This window comes from Oncorhynchus clarkii, chromosome 3 (genome assembly GCF_045791955.1).
Source record: "Oncorhynchus clarkii lewisi isolate Uvic-CL-2024 chromosome 3, UVic_Ocla_1.0, whole genome shotgun sequence".
NCBI classification, from domain to species: domain Eukaryota; kingdom Metazoa; phylum Chordata; class Actinopteri; order Salmoniformes; family Salmonidae; genus Oncorhynchus; species Oncorhynchus clarkii.
Window position 1 is genome coordinate 58,904,657 of NC_092149.1, and position 19,358 is coordinate 58,924,014.

At 43.3% G+C, this 19,358-nt stretch overlaps 1 protein-coding gene across 1 annotated transcript in view; it reads right to left on the reverse strand.

The window, feature by feature from the left end:
• The window catches only part of LOC139399819 (rab3 GTPase-activating protein catalytic subunit-like), a 53,453-nt gene that overhangs the window by 33,323 nt on the left and 772 nt on the right, over positions 1–19,358 (reverse strand). The window contains exons 3-15 of the mRNA XM_071144996.1: positions 18,009–18,084; positions 17,751–17,883; positions 16,996–17,074; positions 16,629–16,748; positions 14,125–14,290; positions 12,050–12,149; positions 6,879–6,960; positions 6,632–6,700; positions 4,995–5,068; positions 3,551–3,643; positions 3,066–3,229; positions 2,376–2,486; positions 1,921–2,093 (exon numbers count right to left, since the gene is read on the reverse strand). Of these exons, the coding sequence (XP_071001097.1) occupies positions 1,921–2,093; positions 2,376–2,486; positions 3,066–3,229; positions 3,551–3,643; positions 4,995–5,068; positions 6,632–6,700; positions 6,879–6,960; positions 12,050–12,149; positions 14,125–14,290; positions 16,629–16,748; positions 16,996–17,074; positions 17,751–17,883; positions 18,009–18,084 (1,440 nt within the window). The remainder of the gene's footprint in view (positions 1–1,920; positions 2,094–2,375; positions 2,487–3,065; positions 3,230–3,550; positions 3,644–4,994; positions 5,069–6,631; positions 6,701–6,878; positions 6,961–12,049; positions 12,150–14,124; positions 14,291–16,628; positions 16,749–16,995; positions 17,075–17,750; positions 17,884–18,008; positions 18,085–19,358) is intronic.

Below are 19,358 nucleotides of genomic sequence, written 5' to 3' on the forward strand. Positions count from 1 at the left end.
TGGGAGCCAGTGCACTGTAGGGATATGAGCAAGCGGTGGCTGTGCGCTTATGGTTCTGAATCGCGCCACTGCTCGCTCTGCTTGCTACAAATATATGATGTAACTTGTTTCTCTGATCTTATAGGGATAGTGTGAGATTTTGGGAATTACCATTTTTTGTCTCTGCGTGCAGTTTGAACAAAATTGAAGGTAGTTTCACAAGTCATTGCTAACTAGGGCAATGACTTGAAGGCTAGGGGAACAGCTAGCACATTGGTAGTCTACAGGAACAGCTAGCATGCTAAATGTTTCCATAGACATGCAGTCATTGCGCTTATGATAGTTAGCAACTTCCTTCAAACTGCACGCAGAGACATACAAATGGTATCCATGAGTTCATCTGACTCTGGATAAGTAAAGAAATGGCTTAGTTGCCAAAATGTCAAACTATCCCTTAAAAAAAAAATGTAAAAGCACACTGCTGCTAAATTAATATATAGACTCAGCAAAAAAAGAATCATCACTTTTCAGGACCCTGTCTTTCAAAGATAATTCTTAAAAATCCAAATAATCTTCATTGTTTCCCATGCTTGTTCAATGAACCATAAACAATTAATGAACATGCACCTGTGGAACGGTCGTTAAGACGCTTACAGACAGTAGGCAACTAAGGTCACAGCTATAACAACTTAGGACACTAAAGAAGCCTTTCTACTGACTCTGAAAAACAAAAGAAAGATGCCCAGGGTCCCTGCTCAGCTGTGTGAACGTGCCTTAGGCATGCTGCAAGGAAGCATGAGGACTGCAGATGTGGCCAGGGCAATAAATTGCAATGTCCGTACTGTGAGACGCCTAAGACAGCGCTACAGGGAGACAGGACGGATAGCTGATCATCCTCGCAGTAGCAGACCACGTGTAACAACACCTGCACAGGATCGGTACATCCGAACATCACACAGGTACAGAATGGCAACAACAACTGCCGAGTTACACCAGGAACGCACAATACCTCCATCAGTGCTCAGACTCTCCGCAATAGGCTGAGAGAGGCTAGACTGAGGGCTTGTAGGCCTGTTGTAAGGCAGGTCCTTACCAGACATCACCGGCAACAACGTCACCTATTGGCACAAACCCACTGTCGCTGGACCAGGCAGGACTGGCAAAAAGTGATTTTCGCTGACGAGTCGTGGTTTTGTCTCACCGGGGGTGATGGTCGGATTCGCGTTTATCGTCACAGGAATGAGCGTTACAGAGGCCTTTACTCTGGAGCGGGATCGATTTGGAGGTGGAGGGTCCGTCATGGTCTGGGGCGGTGTGTCGCAGCATTATCGGACTGAGCTGATTGTCATTGCAGGCAATCTCAACGCTGTGCGTTACAGGGAAGACATCCTCCTCCCTTATGTGGTACTCTTCCTGCAGGCTCATCCTGACATGACCCTCCAGCATGACAATGCCACCAAGACAGGAATGTCAGTGTTCTGCCATGGCCAGCGAAGAGCCCGGATCTCAATCCCATTGAGCACGTCTGGGACCTGTTGGATCGGAGGGTGAGGGCTAGGGCCATTCCCCCAAGAAATGTCCGGGAACTTGCAGGTGCCTTGGTGGAAGAGTGGGGTAACATCTCACAGCAAGAACCGGCAAATCTGGTGCAGTCCATGAGGCGGAGATGCACTGCAGTACTTAATGCAGCTGGTGGCCACGGCAAATACTGACTGTTACTTTTGATTTTGACCCCACCTTTGTTCAGGGACACATTTTTCCATTTCTATTTGTCAAATGTCTGTGGAACTTGTTTAGTTTATGTCTCAGTTGTTGAATCTTATGTTCATACAAATATATACACGTGTTAAGTTTGCTGGAAATAAACACAGTTGACAGTGAGAGGACATTTATTTTTTTGCAGTTTAGTTTGTTGCGTAATAAATACGATAATGGTCTCACCCGTAGACGAGGTAGTTGTTCTCCCAACGGTATCTCATCTCCAGGACAAACTCCTGCCAGAGGTGAGCCACCGCCCTGACCCCTCCATGGTAGAAGTTAACCAGACACACACACAGAGCCAGGCGGTATGTCAGACTGTCACTAGGAGCAGACTTCAGCTGGTTGTACAGGTTCTGGATGGAGACAGTTGACAAAGAGAATGCAATCAGGATGCGGTACTACAGAAAATTACACTAATCAATCATAGATTTTCTGAATGTGTAAGTTTGACAATTGAAAATTGTATTTGTGAGTTTCGTCCAGTAAGGAACAATCTCGTTCACACTGAAAAAAGTGCTTTTATCAGACAAGTTCAGGTATTTAAATGTTTTTTTGGAATGTCATGCCTACTGAACACACCCCTGATGTACAATGTATGTCTGTGAGAACAATAGTGAGATAGAGGGCAGACATACATAGTCGTCAGACTCCTTCTCTTCTGGTTTCCCATCAGTATTCAATTGAGAAGCCTTGCTCTCGCTGTTCTCTGATGATGACTTGTCTATGGCAGCGTCTGGGAAGAGATACTGACACACACACACACACACAAATATGAGCTTAACCATTCTCTTACATAGGGAACATCCATTCCATTTCACCCTTTGGACAAAAAAAAACCCCTCAAGGAACAATTCTGCTACTAACAGAGTCTGGTTTAAATGTTTTATTCACCTCACTGACTCACCACTGAGCCTCTAGGCCAATGGCAGTGTGTGTATCCCAAAATGGCACCCTATTCACTATTCAGTCCAATACTTTTGACCAGGACCCATAAAGGCCCTTAGGGGCTTGCCAATTGAGACTCCAAGTGTCTTCACGGCTGATTAAGAAACTGTTCCACACAGCAATGCCAGTGGAGCCTGGCTGCAGACTCAGCTCCCTTTCTCTCCTCTCAGTGAATGTCTGGAGCGCTCTCTCTCTCTCACAGCCACTGAGGCAGAGCCACTTGTGTACTATGTCAGAAAGACTAAATCCCCATAAATCCTTCAGAGGGCTGCAGTAGACATCTGAGCAGGCCAAACACATGGCCTAGCGTACCCATCAGAGCTGATGCATTGTTTATATGGGGTTTCACTGTGTGTGTGTCTATGCGTTGCCCCTCTCACCAGCAGTATGGAGTTGAGCACATCGTTGCTGAGCGGTGATTCGTCGACGCGGCGGTGGCGGCGGATGCGTTTGCGGGCGCTGTGCACCATGTTAGAGACAGACAGCTTGGGGATGGGCACGGCCGTGGGCTCTGTCAACTTAGACAGGGCATGGCTGATGTCATCTGTAACGACAGGGGAGGGGAGGGAGAGAGAGAGAGAGAAATTATACACAGGGAGGGAATGAGGGTGGGCTCTGACAGAGAGAGCATATGCTCCCTTCACATGCACCAGCAAACAAACAAAAATGGAAAGACACAAGCCAAGGGTGCATCTCAATAGTCCAAAGTGGCTTCATGTTCTACTCTTCCTTTCCTCCATCAGCACTGAGCTCTGCACAAATCCCCTTTGGGCATACAACATATTGGAAAATGAGAGGGAGTGAGTGATGTTAGACTATTGACCCCAGTAGCCATAGCACACACTAATAGAGGGAGTCCTATTACCTTTGCCTTCCTCCTCAACTGGACCCCGTCCCAGGATCTCCTCTGTTGACTCTTTCTTAGAGCACAGCTTGAAGAACTCCGTCAGGAAGTCACCTGGGATGGGCAACATGAGGTTTTATTACAATCAATTCAAAGTCAAAAAGCTTTATTGTAGGGTTGGGCAATGGCAACCTTTGTCGTATCGTGCTTAGGTACCCATAAAACATTGTGATATACAATGCTCTCTCTATTGGCCACCAAAACATTTAATCAGCTAAAACAGTTGCGCTATAGTGCGAAATTGAATGCAACTGGAAGAACCATGACAAAAGATAAATGTTGTTGAAAGCCTGGGAAGAGGCAAAGTGCCGGCAATGGCAAATATTTTCTACTTTTACATTCCGGTGGAGGAGCAGAACTGGTTTGTGTGTGTGTGTTTGTCTGTGTGTGTGGCACGTACATGCTGGAGCAGTAACTGTCTGATGAGGAACGGGCTTTCTTCCTGTAGTGAACTAGGTTATAGGCCTACATCACGGGCTGGATAGAATCAGTCTCACGTCTTCAAAACTGGCCAATAATAGCTGTATTTGCATCATAAAATCATATAACAAACAATATGATTTATTTTTCTCTCGCTCATAAAGCTGTGACTGAGAATAGCCTTTGCCTAGACCATAGACTTCCATTCTGGTTATTTTTGAAAGCCCCAACAACTTTAGAGCAACACCTTCGTAGGCTACTATATTTGGGAAATAAGCTATAACTTCAAACTAGTCTTAAAGCTTTTATGATAGGCCTAGTAGGAGGATCGGTTATTGGCCATTTGGTTTTCAACCTCGCATGGAAGGATTTTCCCGGCCAGCACGAGTCATTTCTTTCTTAAAAGCTTAAACTTGATTTAACTTGACATTCTATTTTCCTATTGATATTGTTTGTTCTCTCTAATTATTAATACTCTGGCTACTTTAAGTTTTTAGACTATTCAAATAACTTTGAGAAGGAACTCTGTTACGTCCATTGCTTGATCGGAGACAAGCCAATCATATTCATAGCCTATCGAATGGAGAGAGAAAGGAATATAGGACACTTTTTTTTTTTTTAAAACAGCTCGACACAAGTTAGTTAAAATCAGTGTCCGATATAAAATAGGCCATAACAAATAGGAATAGGCAAATTACTCTGAATGTCACCTGTGTGCTGCCCTGTGACACTCAGTCTTTTTACTGGGAGGTGCAAGTCAAGATCAAATAGGCTAAACCATCATCTGTCACATGATTTAGTCACCATCGACCTAACCCTACTTTATTGTCCAACATATTTTACATAAGACGTCTTTTGCATGTAGTTCCCACTATACACATATCTGGTAGCTGAAGGACAACGGAAATGCACTGCTCTACATGGGTGTCCATAGGATTTTATAATGTTTCTTTAAGGTCAGTAAGTATTTTTGTGAAGGTCTTACCGAGCAAACAGGTGGGGCTGTCTGCTTTCCTGACTCGGACTGACCAATGAGGGGCCTGGAGCGGGTCCAGATCACTGTAAGGTCACACAGAGAACACAGTCAGACAACACAGGGGAGGAAGGTAAACTGGCCCTGGATCGTTTCAGTGGTTCACATTTACCATTATAGTCAAGGTTAGGACTGAACAATGGCTATTAAAACATGGTGCTCTGAAAAGAGGAAAGGTTCCTTGTTAGTGTGGTTTATTTTACAGCCTGGAACGTCCTGGTGTTAGTATAGGGATTATATAGTGGAAAGAGTAATTACATGATAATCATCTATTGACCTTTTGGTTAATTTGAGATCCTTGAAATAAGGACCACTAAACATCACTTGCCATATAATCTACACTGAGTGTACAAAACATTAAAAACACCTGCTCTTTCCATGGCACAGAGTGACCAGGTGAAAGCTATGATGTCACTTGATAAATCCACTTTAAATCAGTGTAGATGAAGGGGAGGAAACAGGTTAAAGGATTTTTAAGCCTCGAGACATGGATTGTGTATGTGTGCCATTCAGAGGGTGAATGGGCAAAATAAATATTTAAGTGTCCTTGAACGGGGTATGGTAGTACATGCCAGGCTCACTGGTTTGTGTCAAGAACTGCAACGCTGCTGGGTTTTTCACACACAACAGTTTACTGTGTGTATCAAGACTTGTCCTCCACCCAAAGGACATCCAGCCGTCTAGATACAACTTTGGGACTCATTGGAGTCAACATGGGCCAGAATCCCCGTGGAACACTTGACACCTTATAGAGTGTATGCCCTGACAAATTGAGGCAGTTCTGAGGGAAAAAAGGGGTTCTTACCCAGGTATATTACCCATTCAGTCAGGGTAGAATTTACATTTCAACTCATATCTTTTTTTTTTTATAAACGCCAAAACACCATGTATAACATTTATATCCCAGAATGCCCTAAGGGGATTCAACAATAAATACAACCATCAAAATAAAACCCAAAACATATTTGGAGGAGGACCATCTTAGGCTGGGCTAATCTCGGTCTTCGATTCTCTTCAGAGGGCTGAGATTAGTCTCAATGTCTTTATACAGTGAATGTCATGAACATTTAGGATGAAGGGCCTCGAAGAAAAACACAAACACTGTTAATAAGATGCGCTGGCTCACTGAGCACCACTTTATCACTAAACTGAAAAGCGTAAAGTCATTCAGCTTTAATGCAGTTGAACAAGCGAGTGGTGATGCTAGGGCTGAAGTACTTGTTATATCAACTCCCACACAACTCCTCCAGATCCATCCTCAACACCTACACTGTCTGGCACACAGGAAATTATTATGGGCAACAACCTTTCCCAATGTTTCAAAGGGAACTTCTTTCATTGTTGGCATCACCTACCTGGAGGTTCCCTCTCTCTGTCTATCTCAATGCTCACTTACTTGATGAGTTTAAGCTGGCTACTGATTATATTTATTGAAGACGACACCCATCTTCCCTGTCTAAATACCTGTCATTCTGTGGGGGGACAAACAATGTTGCTGATAGATCATAGCTCAGGTTGTTGAGATGTTTTTTCAGTGTGTGTCAACCAGCAGGGCAGAAGAGAGAGGGAGGGTGGTGGTGGATACATACGAGTACACATCGTTATCCACCACGATGCCTTCTGTCAGGTGGGGCCAGGTGGTCGCTAGGTGAAGCTCACTAAACAACAATTAAATACAGATATGTTTGTTTCGCATAATCAACTTCACATTATGAGATTAATTAATTACATAAAACAATTAAAGGCTCTTATTAAAAGACACAAATAATACACGACCAATTAAAAAGTTTTAAGCAAATTGTTTTATCGTCATGGCTACAGTACCGTCGATCCTACCTGATTGGATCCTCACACGCTCCAAATGGTAGCTTCCCGAACTCCACCCCTCCCACCTCACCTCCGAGGAGAGCGTCGAAGTCTGGAGGCAGCAAATAAAAAAACACAAAAAAAACCACTTACCTTCATTGTTCAAACATGACTTTGATTCAGCACACAATACTTCCACTTAGAAGTAGCAAGAAGAACCCAAACTGTAAACACTTTTTACGCTTTATCATCTTCAATGCCTTGAAGGCAGGCAAATTCATCCCATAAACTAAAAGGGTCCAAATATACTCTGGTCTCTCAAACTAGAGCTCACCAGCCCCATTCAAGAGGAGCAGAAATAGTGACTGTTTGTAAGCCGTTTAAAAATCTCTCCGAGCTCTTACCTTTTATCGCCTTCCCTGCACCACTCAAAGAGTTGAGCATCTCTTTGCAGCACTAAAATGTACCCCGGAGAGCAGCACTTAACATGACCGTGGGAAGAATCATCCACTATTGAATTTGGAGCATAGAGATCGAGTGGATTATATCAGTTTCCTAAAAAAGTTGGCAATGCGTGTGGAGGCGTTGAAAGGCCGATTCCAATACACTATGGGCTAACCTACATAGGCCTAGCACCAAGTTCAGTAGTAAAAATATAATAAGTCACATAAGTTTCATGGACTCACTGTGTTCAATAATAGCGTTGAATATGATTTTTGAATGACTAACTCATCTCTGTACCCCACACATACAATTATAATCTGTAAGGTTCTTCAGTGACAGATTCAACCACAAAGACCAGGGAGGTTTTCGAATGCCTCGCAAAGAAGAGAACCTATTGGTAGATGGGTATAAATAAATAAAAAGCTGACTTTGAATATCCCTTTGAGCATGGTGAAGTTATTCATTACACTTTGGGTGGTACACCCACTCACTCCAAAAGACACAGGCGTCCTCCCTAACTCAGTTACCAGAGAGGAAGGAAACCGCTCAGCGATTTCAACATGAGGCCAATGGTGGCTTTAAAACAGTTAGAGTTTAATGGCTATGATAGGAGAAACCTGAGGATGGATCAACAACATTTTAGTTACTCCACAATACTAACCTAAATGACACAGTGAAAAGAAGGAAGCCTGTACAGACAAAACATATTCCAAAACATGCAACCCCGTTTGCAATAAGGGTCTAAATAAAACAACAAAACATTTGGCTAAGAAACTAACTTTATGTCCTGAATAGAAAATGCTATGTTTGAGGAAAATCCAACAACAGATCACAGAGTTTCACTCTCCATATTATCAATCATGGTGGTGGCTGCATCATATTATAGGTATGGGGGGGGTAAAAATAAACAGAATAGAGCTAAGTAGAGGCTAAATCCTAGAGGAAGACCTGGTTCAGCCTGCTTTCTAACAGACACTGGGTGACAAAGTCACCCTTCAGCAGGACAATAACCTAAAGCACAAGGCCACATACACACTGGAGTTGCTTACCAAGATGACATTGAATGTTCCCCTTCGTAACCTAGTTACAGTTTTGACTTAAATTGTCTTGAAACTCAATGGCAAGACTTGAAAATGGCTGTCTAGTAAAGGTCAACAACCACCTTGACAAACCTTGAAGAATTTCTTAAAAGAATAATGTGCAGATATTGTACCATCCAGGTGTGCAATGCTCTTAGGGACTGAGTGTCTTATGTATATCATCAACAACAACAACAAGACAATTAAATCCATTTTAATCTCACCTTGTAACACAACAACATTTAGAAAAAGTCAAGGGGTGTGAATACTTTGAAGACACTGTAGCTCCTTCCCGTTTCATATTTTGTGGTTTTACTGAACGGATAGGATGTGGTTTTATAAGATCAGCCAGGTAAGGTAGGAGGAGTGCGACTGTGCGAGTTAGAAGGGCAGTGGGCTGAATTCGAACCCATATCGACTCTGGAATACACGGTGCCTTCCGGAAAGTATGCCGATCCCTTGACTTTTTTCCACTTTGTTAGGTTAAAGCCGTATTCTAAATTCCATTGTTTTTCTCCCCCTCATCAATCTACACACAATTACCCATAATGGCAAAAACATTTAAAACATTTTTGCTAATTTATTATAAACTGAAATATCACATTTAAATAAGTATAAGTATTCAGACCCTCTACTCAGTACTTTGTTGAAGCACCTTTGACAGCGATTACTGCCTCGAATCCTCTTGGGTATGATGCTTCAAGCTTGGCACACCTGTATTTGGGTATTGTCTCCCATTATTTTCTGCAGATCCCCTCAAGCTCTGTCAGGTTGGATGGGGAGCGTTGCTGCACATTTATTTTCAGGTCTCTCCAGAGATGTCTGGTTTAAGTCCGGGCTCTGGCTGGGCCACTCAAGAACATTCAGAGACTTGTCCCGAAGTCACGCCTGCGTTGTCTTGGCTGTATGCTTAGGGTCATTGTCCTGTTTGAAGGTGAAGCATCTCCCCAGTCTGAAGTCCTGAGCAGGTTTTCATCAAGGATCTCTCTGGACTTCGCTCCGTTCATCTTTCCCTCAATCCTGAGTGGTCTCCCAGTTCCTGCCGCTGACAAACATCCCACAGGATGATGCTGCCACCACCATGCTTCACAGTAGGGATGGTGCCAGGTTTACTCCAGATGTGACACTTGGCATTCAGGCCAAAGAGTTCCATCTTGGTTTCATCAGACCAGACAATCTTGCCTCTCATTGTCTGAGAGTCTTTAGGTGCCGTTGGGCAAACTCCAAGCAGGCTGTCATGTGCCTTTTACTGAGGAGTGGCTTCCGTTTGGTCATTCGACCATAAAGGCCCGATTGGTGGAGTGCTACAGAGATGGTTGTCCTTCTGGAAGGTTCTCCCATCGCCACAGAGGAACTCTATAGCTCTGTCAGTGACCATCGGGTTCCTGGTCACCTCCCTGACCAAGACCCTTCTCCCCCGATTGCTCAGCTTGGCCAGGCTGCCAGGTCTAGGAAGAGTCTTGGTGGTTCTAAACTTCTTTCATTTAAGACTGATTAAGGCCACTGTGTTCTTGGGGACCTTCAATGCTGCAGACATTTTTGGGTGCCCTTCCCCAGATCGACACAATCCACAATGCCTCGACACAATTCAGTCTCTGAGCTCTACGGAAAATTCCTTCAACCTCATGGCTTGGTTTTTGCTCGGACAGGCACTGTCAACTGTGGGACCTTATATAGACAGGCGTGTGCCTTTCCAAATCACATCCAATCACTTGAATTTACCACAGTTGGACTCCAATCAAGTTGTAAAAACATGTCAAGAATGATCAAGGCACCTGAACTCAATTTCAAGTCTCATAGTAAAAGGTCTGAAAACTTAGGTAAATAAGGTATCAGTTGATTTTTAATACATTTGCAAAAAATAAAAATAAACGGTTTTCGCTTTGTCATCGTGGGGTAGTGTGTAGATTGCTGAGGACATATTTATTTATTTATTTCATCCATTTTCGAATAAGGCTGTAACGTAACAAAATGTGGGAAAAGTCAAGGGGTCATAATAACAAGATACAGTGCCTTGCGAAAGTATTCGGCCCCCTTGAGCTTTGCGACCTTTTGCCACATTTCAGGCTTCAAACATAAAGATATAAAACTGTATTTTTTTGTGAAGAATCAACAACAAGTGGGACACAATCATGAAGTGGAACGACATTTATTGGATTTTTCAAACTTTTTTAACAAATCAAAAACTGAAAAATTGGGCGTGCAAAATTATTCAGCCCCCTTAAGTTAATACTTTGTAGCGCCACCTTTTGCTGCGATTACAGCTGTAAGTCGCTTGGGGTATGTCTATCAGTTTTGCACATCCAGAGACTGAATTTTTTCCCATTCCTCCTTGCAAAACAGCTCGAGCTCAGTGAGGTTGGATGGAGAGCATTTGTGAACAGCAGTTTTCAGTTCTTTCCACAGATTCTCGATTGGATTCAGGTCTGGACTTTGACTCCGCCATTCTAACACCTGGATATGTTTATTTTTGAACCATTCCATTGTAGATTTTGCTTTATGTTTTGGATCATTGTCTTGTTGGAAGACAAATCTCCATCCCAGTCTCAGGTCTTTTGCAGACTCCATCAGGTTTTCTTCCAGAATGGTCCTGTATTTGGCTCCATCCATCTTCCCATCAATTTTAACCATCTTCCCTGTCCCTGCTGAAGAAAAGCAGGCCCAAACCATGATGCTGCCACCACCATGTTTGACAGTGGGGATGGTGTGTTCAGCTGTGTCGCTTTTACGCCAAACATAACGTTTTGCATTGTTGCCAAAAAGTAAAATTTTGGTTTCATCTGAACAAGGCACCTTCTTCCACATGTTTGGTGTGTCTCCCAGGTGGCTTGTGGCAAACTTTAAACGACACTTTTTATGGATATCTTTAAGAAATGGCTTTCTTCTTGCCACTCTTCCATAAAGGCCAGATTTGTGTAATATACGACTGATTGTTGTCCTATGGACAGAGTCTCCCACCTCAGCTGTAGATCTCTGCAGTTCATCCAGAGTGATCATGGGTCTCTTGGCTGCATCTCTGATCAGTCTTCTCCTTGTATGAGCTGAAAGTTTAGAGGGACGGCCAGGTCTTGGTAGATTTGCAGTGGTCTGATACTCCTTCCATTTCAATATTATCGCTTGCACAGTGCTCCTTGGGATGTTTAAAGCTTGGGAAATCTTTTTGTATCCAAATCCGGCTTTAAACTTCTTCACAACAGTATCTCGGACCTGCCTGGTGTGTTCCTTGTTCTTCATGATGCTCTCTGCGCTTTTAACGGACCTCTGAGACTATCACAGTACAGGTGCATTTATACGGAGACTTGATTACACACAGGTGGATTGTATTTATCATCATTAGTCATTTAGGTCAACATTGGATCATTCAGAGATCCTCACTGAACTTCTGGAGAGAGTTTGCTGCACTGAAAGTAAAGGGGCTGAATAATTTTGTACGCCCAATTTTTCAGTTTTTGATTTGTTAAAAAAGTTTGAAATATCCAATAAATGTCATTCCACTTCATGATTGTGTCCCACTTGTTGTTGATTCTTCACAAAAAAATACAGTTTTATATCTTTATGTTTGAAGCCTGAAATGTGGCAAAAGGTCGCAAAGTTCAAGGGGGCCGAATACTTTCGCAAGGCACTGTACATTTCTTCCAGTTTAGTAGGCTGTGTGGTTGTGTTGTTGGTGGTACTGACCAGGGGGCTGCTGAGGCCAGGAGTACTGCTGCCAGTCTTGCAGGACATACGTGAAGCGGATAGCGATGTTGATGGGAGGAAGAGGAGTCAGGGGACAACCCTGGAGAACAACATAAGACAGAGAAGAGAAAAAGGGAAAAGGGCAGAGACAGAAAGAGTCAAGATGATGTATTATCTTGTTCCATCCATCATATGTACATTTAATCCAAGTAAAAATTCCCTGTCTAAGGTCAGTTAGGATCACCACATTATTTTAAGAATGTGAAATGTCAGAATAATAGTAGACAGAATGATCTATTTCAGCTTGTATTTCTTTCATCACATTTCCAGTGGGTCAGACGTTTACATACACTCAATTAGTATTTGGTAGCATTGCATTTGGTATTTGGTAGCCTTCCACAAGCTTCCCACAATAAGTTGGGTGAATTTTGGCCGATTCCTCCAGACAGAGCTGGTGTAACTGAATCAGGTTTGTAGGCCTCCTTGCTCACACATGCTTTTTCAGTTCTGTCCACACATTGAGGTCAGGGCTTTGTGATGGCCACTCCAATAGCATGACTTTGTTGTCCTTAAGCCATTTTGCCACAACTTTGGAAGTAAGCTTGGGGTTATTTGGTGTGGCAGCGAACCCTAGTGGTTAGAGCGGACTAGTAACCGCAAGGTTGGAAGATCGAATCCCCGAGTTGACAAGGTACAAATCTGTCGTTCTGCCCCTGAACAAGGCAGTTAACCCACTGTTCCTAGGCAGTCATTGAAAATAAGAATTTGTTCTTAACTGACTTGCCTAGTTAAATAAAGGTCAAATAAATTGTCCATTTGGAAGACCAATTTGCGACCAAGCTTTTAACTTTCTGACTGATGTCTTTAGATGTTGCTTGAATATATCCACATCATTTTCCTTCCTCGTGATGCCATCAATTTTGTGAAATGCACCAGTCCCTCCTGCAGCAAAGCACCCCCACAACATGATGCTGCCAACCCCGTGCTTCACGGTTGGGATGGTGTTCCTTGGTTTGCAAGCCTCCCCCTTTTTCCTCCAAACATAACGATGGTCATTTTGGCCAAACAGTTCTATTTTTGTTTCATCAGACCAGAGGACATTTCTCCAAAAAGTATGATCTTTGTCCCCATGTGCAGTTGCAAACCGTAGTCTGGCTTTTTTATGGCGTTTTTGGAGCAGTGGCTTCTTCCTTGCTGAGCGGCCTTTCAGGTTATGGCAATATAGGACTTGTTTTACTGTGGATATAGATACATTTGTACCCGTTTCCTCCAGCATCTTCACAAGGTCCTTTGCTGTTGTTCTGGGATTGATTTGCACTTTTCACACCAAAGTACGCTCATCTCTAGATGACAGAAAGTGTCTCCTTCCTGAGCGGTATGACGGCTGCGTGGTTTTTATACTTGCGTACTATTGTTTGTACAGATGAACGTGGTACCTTCAGGCGCTTAGAAATTGCTCCCAATGTTGAACCTTGAAAGGCCTTGAAAATACATCCATAGATACAACTCCAATTGACTCAAATGATGTAAATTAGCCTATCAGAAGCTTCTAAAGCTATTACATAATTTTCTGGAAGTTTCAAAGCTGTTTAATGGCACAGTCAACTTAGTGTATGTAAACTTCTGGCCCACTGGAATTGTGATACAGTGAATTATAAGTTAAATAATCTGTCTGTAAACAATTGTTGGAATAATTACTTGTGTCATGCACAAAGTAGATGTCCTAATCGACTTGCCAAAACTATAGTTTGTTAACAAGAAATTGGTGGAGTGGTTGAAAAATGAATTTTAATGACTCCAACCTAAGTGTATGTAAACTTTAGAGTTCAACTGTATCATAGAATTTAATTGTAGGGACTGAGTGCCCAGACCCAGATTAACCCTAGTCATGGCTGAACAAGCATGCTCAATGGAGATTCACCATTGAAAGTACATCCTAGTCCACTATGCTTACTCTCATTCCTGGGAAACTGGGAAACCAGTCTTACAATTATTTATGGGTGACCCATGTGAAAGGCACTAATCATAAAAGCCCATGTAAGGCAATAAGTAAGCCCTGGTCCTTCCATACTCACTATTTTGGACTTGAAGATGTCCAGTAGGCCTGAGAGATGGTTGTATTGGCTGGGCACTTTGCGAAGGTGGACCATCTCAAAGTCGGTACGCACCCCCAGGCCCTGGCACTCCCCATGGTACATCCTCCTCCACTTCTGCTGGATCTGCACAAACATGGGTACCTGGCTGCATGGCATCCACAGGGATAGAGGACATTAATGGGGATAGGTCACTTCAAATTCATTCAGATGTTTTGTGGGAAGGTAGCCACACATTGAAATCCTGTTGCTACTCTAACTACACCTGTTCTTGTGTCAAGACGAGGTAATGTCCTATGCCATCAGTTGTGAAGACATAGCTATGCGCATCATTCACCAAATGAATGAGATATATAAACACCATCTAGTCGAATCATTATAGATGTTGCTCATCTTTCCCATTGGTTTGGGATCGAGGTATTCAGTTGGAGCTGCACAACAGACAAATCGTGATGTTTGAAAAACTTTGATTTTGAGAGACATGCAAGGCATCTCTGGTATCAATGTGGAAGAGCAGGCACACACTGAAATCCTGTAACTACATCCCTGATATACCACAGCTACACAGCAGCACCTGGTGCACAATAGAGAAATTACAATCAAAACATACACCACCTAGTGGATTGAACAAGTTTGGAATTGAAATAATAAGCCTTGTTATATCTATGGATTATTTTTTTTTATTTCCAGTCACAAAACAAAATGCAGTAAATGCTCTATGCGTTAGTAATATAACAAGTGCTCGTGCAAGAAAAGAACTTGAAGCTATACAGTGCCTTCGGAAAGTATTCAGACCCCTTTTTCCACATTTTGTTATGTTACAGCCTTATTCTAAAATGGATTAAATAAAATAGGACGTGATTTGGAAAGGCACACACCTGTCTATGTAAGGTCCCACAGTTGACAGTGCATGTCTGAGCAAAAACCAAGCCATGAGGTCGAAGGAATTGTCCGTAGAGTTCCGAGACTGGATTGTGTCAAGGCACAGATCTGGGGAAGGGTACCAAAACATTTCTGCAGCATTGAAGGTCCCCAAGAACACAGTGGCCTACATAATTCTTAAATGGAAGAAGTTTAGAAACATCAAGACACTTCATAGAGCTGGTCAAACTGAGCAATCAAGGGTTTTGGTCAGGGAGGTGACCAAGAACCCGATGGTCACTCCGACAGAGCTCTAAAGTTCCTCTGTGGAGATGGGAGAATCTTCCAGAAGGATAACTATCTCCACAGCACTCCACCAATCAGGCCTTAATGGTAGAGTGGCCAGACGGAAGCCACTCCTCAGTAAAAGGCACGTGCCAGTCCGCTTGGAGTTTGCCAAAAGGCACCTAAAGACTCTCAGACCATGACAAACAAGATTCTCTGGTGTGATGAAACCAAGACTGAATTCTTTGGCCTGAATGCAAAGAGTCACATCTGGAAGAAACCTGGCACCATCCCTTTGGTGAAGCATGGTGGTGGCAGCATCATGCTGTGGGATGTTTTTCAGCTTCAGTTACTGGGAGACTAATCAAGATCGAGGCAAAGATTTACGGAGCAAAGACAGAGAGATCCTTGATGAAAACCTGCTCCAGAGCTTTCAGGACCTCAGACTGGGGCGAAGGTTCACCTTCCAACAGGACAACGACCCTAAGCGTAGAGCCAAGACAACGCAGGAGTGGCTTCGGGACTTGTCTCTAAATGCAGAGCCCAGGCTTGAACCCGATCGAACATCTCTGGAAAGACCTGAAAAGACCTGACAGAGCTTGAGGGGATCTGCAGAAAATAATGGGAGAAATTCCCCTAATACAGGTGTGCCAAGCTTCTAGTGACATACTGTATGTAGATTGAAAAAATACAATTTAATCAATTTTAGAATAAGGCTGTAACGTAACAAAATATGGAAAAAGTCAAGGGGTCTGAATAGTTTCTGAAGGTAATGTATATTCTGATGGTCTGCTACATGCTTCCTTCTCTTATAACCGCGTTATTGGTGTCACTCTGCCTCACAGTAAACTCCCAGAGACACAGTGGGAGGCCAGGTGACCTTGCTGCTACCACAGAGCAGAGCCATAGCACTCGGAGCATCTACAATGGTACCATCTCCCATTTAGCCCGGTGTTGCCATGGATACCAGCTGATCTACCGCAATACGATGCCATAGAGAGCTGTACTCACCACCCACAGTGTTGCTATTTTAAAACATGCTTGTGTCATCAAACAGAAACACACACAAAGGGCAGGTTGCCACTAGATGTGTGAATGTGTAAGAACTAACACTGTTTTCCCTTAGCGTAGATTCATGAATATGAATAGAATACATTGGCAGTATCAGCCCTTTTCTTTGTCAAAGCAAATTCTGTTACCAATATTATCTTGATTTTCCATAAGAACATAAAGTGATGTTGTGGCATACTAATGTAACTGTGAATTATAACAATTATACTGTTCCCAAAGAGTATTAGTTAATATATTATTCACTGTTGCTCTGAGTTACTGTCACCTACCAGCCTGTGTTGGCCAGAGAGATGGAGATGGAGCTAAGTAGCAGGTTGCACTTGGACTCACTGATGACCGCCTCACAGTTGGCCCCGGGGGAGATGACCACAAACTCACGCATGCCATACCTGCAAACACAGACAGAATACTTTAGAGAGCAGACAGCTACCATCTATCTATCCATCAAGTCTCATTCAAACCAAACTCTGTAATATATTTCTCAAAAAGATCAGACATCAGCTGGATTTAGTGTTAACAAATATCAATAGCAGTTGTGAATGTCTATCTTCAGTCATTTTAATCCCCATCTTAAAATAAATGTAAGAGGTAAAGGTTAGAGGTCGGAGGTTAGGTGACCTGGAGTACTGTACTCACCATCTGACGAGGCAGTGGGCCCTGGGAGGGAAGTCATTGTTCATACAGAGCAGGTCCTGCATGGCTGTGGGGAAGGCATCTGGAGAGAGAGCAGAGTGGGAATCTTCATTTATATTTTAACATCCACTACGATTCTCTGTTGCTGGAGAGCAGAGCAGTGGTCCAGACAAAACTGTGGAGTTCATCCATATAGTCTCATCATATAGTTTCTGTGTTGGAATGGTGTGAGAATACCCTAACATAATGGTGTGGGAATACCCTAACAGAATGGTGTGGGATTTCCCTAAAAGAATGGTGTGGGATTTCCCTAAAAGAATGGTGTGGGAATACCCTAACAGAATGGTGTGGGAATACCCTAACAGAATGGTGTGGGAATACCCTAACAGAATGGTGTGGGAATACCATACTCTGAGGAAATAGCAAGACTTTTTAAATGGTTTGTTTGAGATACAAATTTGAGGTGGGTTTTTTGAAGTGTTTTTGTCCAATTTATGATTTGGCCATAAATACATGTATAGGACAAGTCACCATCATTATTTGGGTATGAGTTTACAGAATAATTACTTTTAAAAGTGAAATTATCTGCAGCCAAGAAAGGGACCTCTAAAATGTTAGGTTGGAGACCTCATTGGTCACACCCACTACACTAAGTTTGCTACCACTGCTGAAATAAATCCTAGGGGAAACACTGAGTGACAATTCCTATGAGACAGATATAACAGGGATTATAAATAAAAGCTGCAGCAGCAATGTACCCTCCTCAGGTTCCTCCTTCCCCTCGCCCTCCTCAGACTCCTGCTTCAGGCAGTGGTGCGTTACGGAGAATTTAAAATCAGCAAAATTGATATCCTGGGTCTTCTCCTCCCAGGTACCACTGGTGTATTCACCCTGGATCAAGACGACAATCAGGGCATCCATGAATGAATTCAACAAGCTTACCAGATCGCTGCTTATTAATGCGTGGTGCTTCTTACATAACAGTAAGGTCTGATTGAATGAGGGTTTATTGTTACCTTCTCTGGTGGTTTGTTTGAATTGTTCCCAATCAACTTCCAGTCATTCAGAACCTCTTCTACTCTGGACACAAACCTAGCAAACAACATGGGGATCATAACATATACCAGCAGAAGTCAGAGAGCAGTGATCACACAAGCAGGCGTGCACGCACGGGCACACACACACACAATCTTGAAATAAATGGCTCTGGGAAATACTGTTGATAAGGAAGGACAAGCTACACTACAAGGTCAAAAGTATGTGGACACCTGCTCATCTCATTCCAAAATCATGGGCATTAATATGGAGTTGGTCCCACTTTGCTGCTATAACAGCCTCCACTATTCTGGGAAGGCTTTCCAACTTTATGTTGGAACATTACTGCAGGAACGTGCTTCCATTCAGCCACAAGAGCATTAGTGAGGTCAGGCACTGATGTTGGGCAATTAGGCCTGGCTCGCAGTCAGCGTTCCAATTAATCCCAAAAGTGTTCAATGGGTTGAGGTCAGGGCTCTGCCAGTCAAGTTCTTCCACACCGATCTCGACAAACCATTTCTGTATGGACCTCGTTTTATGCATAGGGGCATTGTCATGCTGAAACAGGAAAGGGCCTTCCCCAAACTGTTGCCACAAAGTTGGAAGCACAGAACCATTTAGAATGTCATTGTATGCTGTAGCATTAATGTTTCCATTCACTGGAACTAAGGGGCCTAGCCCGAATCATGAAAAACAGCCCCAGACCATTGTTCCCCCTCCACCAAACTTCACAGTTGGCACTACGCATTGGAGCAGGTAGCATTCTCCTGGCATCCGCCAAACCTAGATACGTCCGTCGTACCGCCAGATGGTGAAGTGTGATTCATCACTCCAGAGAATGTGTTTCCACTGCTCCAGAGTCCAATGGTAGCGAATTTTACACCACTTCAGCCAACGCTTGGCATTGAGCATGGTGATCTTAGGCTTGTGTGCGGCTGCTTGGTCATGGAAACTCAATTCATGAAGCTCCCGACTAACAGTTCTTGTGCTGACGTTGCTTCCAGAGGCAGTTTAGTGTTGCAACTGAGGACATACGATTTTTACGAGCTACACGCTTCAGCGTTCCCGTTTTGTGAGATTGTGTGGCCTACCACTTCGTGGATGAGCAATTGTTGCTCCTAGACATTTCCACTTCACAATAACAGCACTTACAGTTGACCGGGACAGCTCTAGGAGGGCCTGAAATTTTATGAACTGACTTGTTGGAAAGGTAGCATCCTATAATGGAAAGTTCCTGAGCTCTTCAGTACGGGCCTTTCTACTGCCAATGTTTGTCTCTGAAGATTGCATGGTGTAGGGCTCAATGTTATACACCTGTCAGCAAAGGGTGT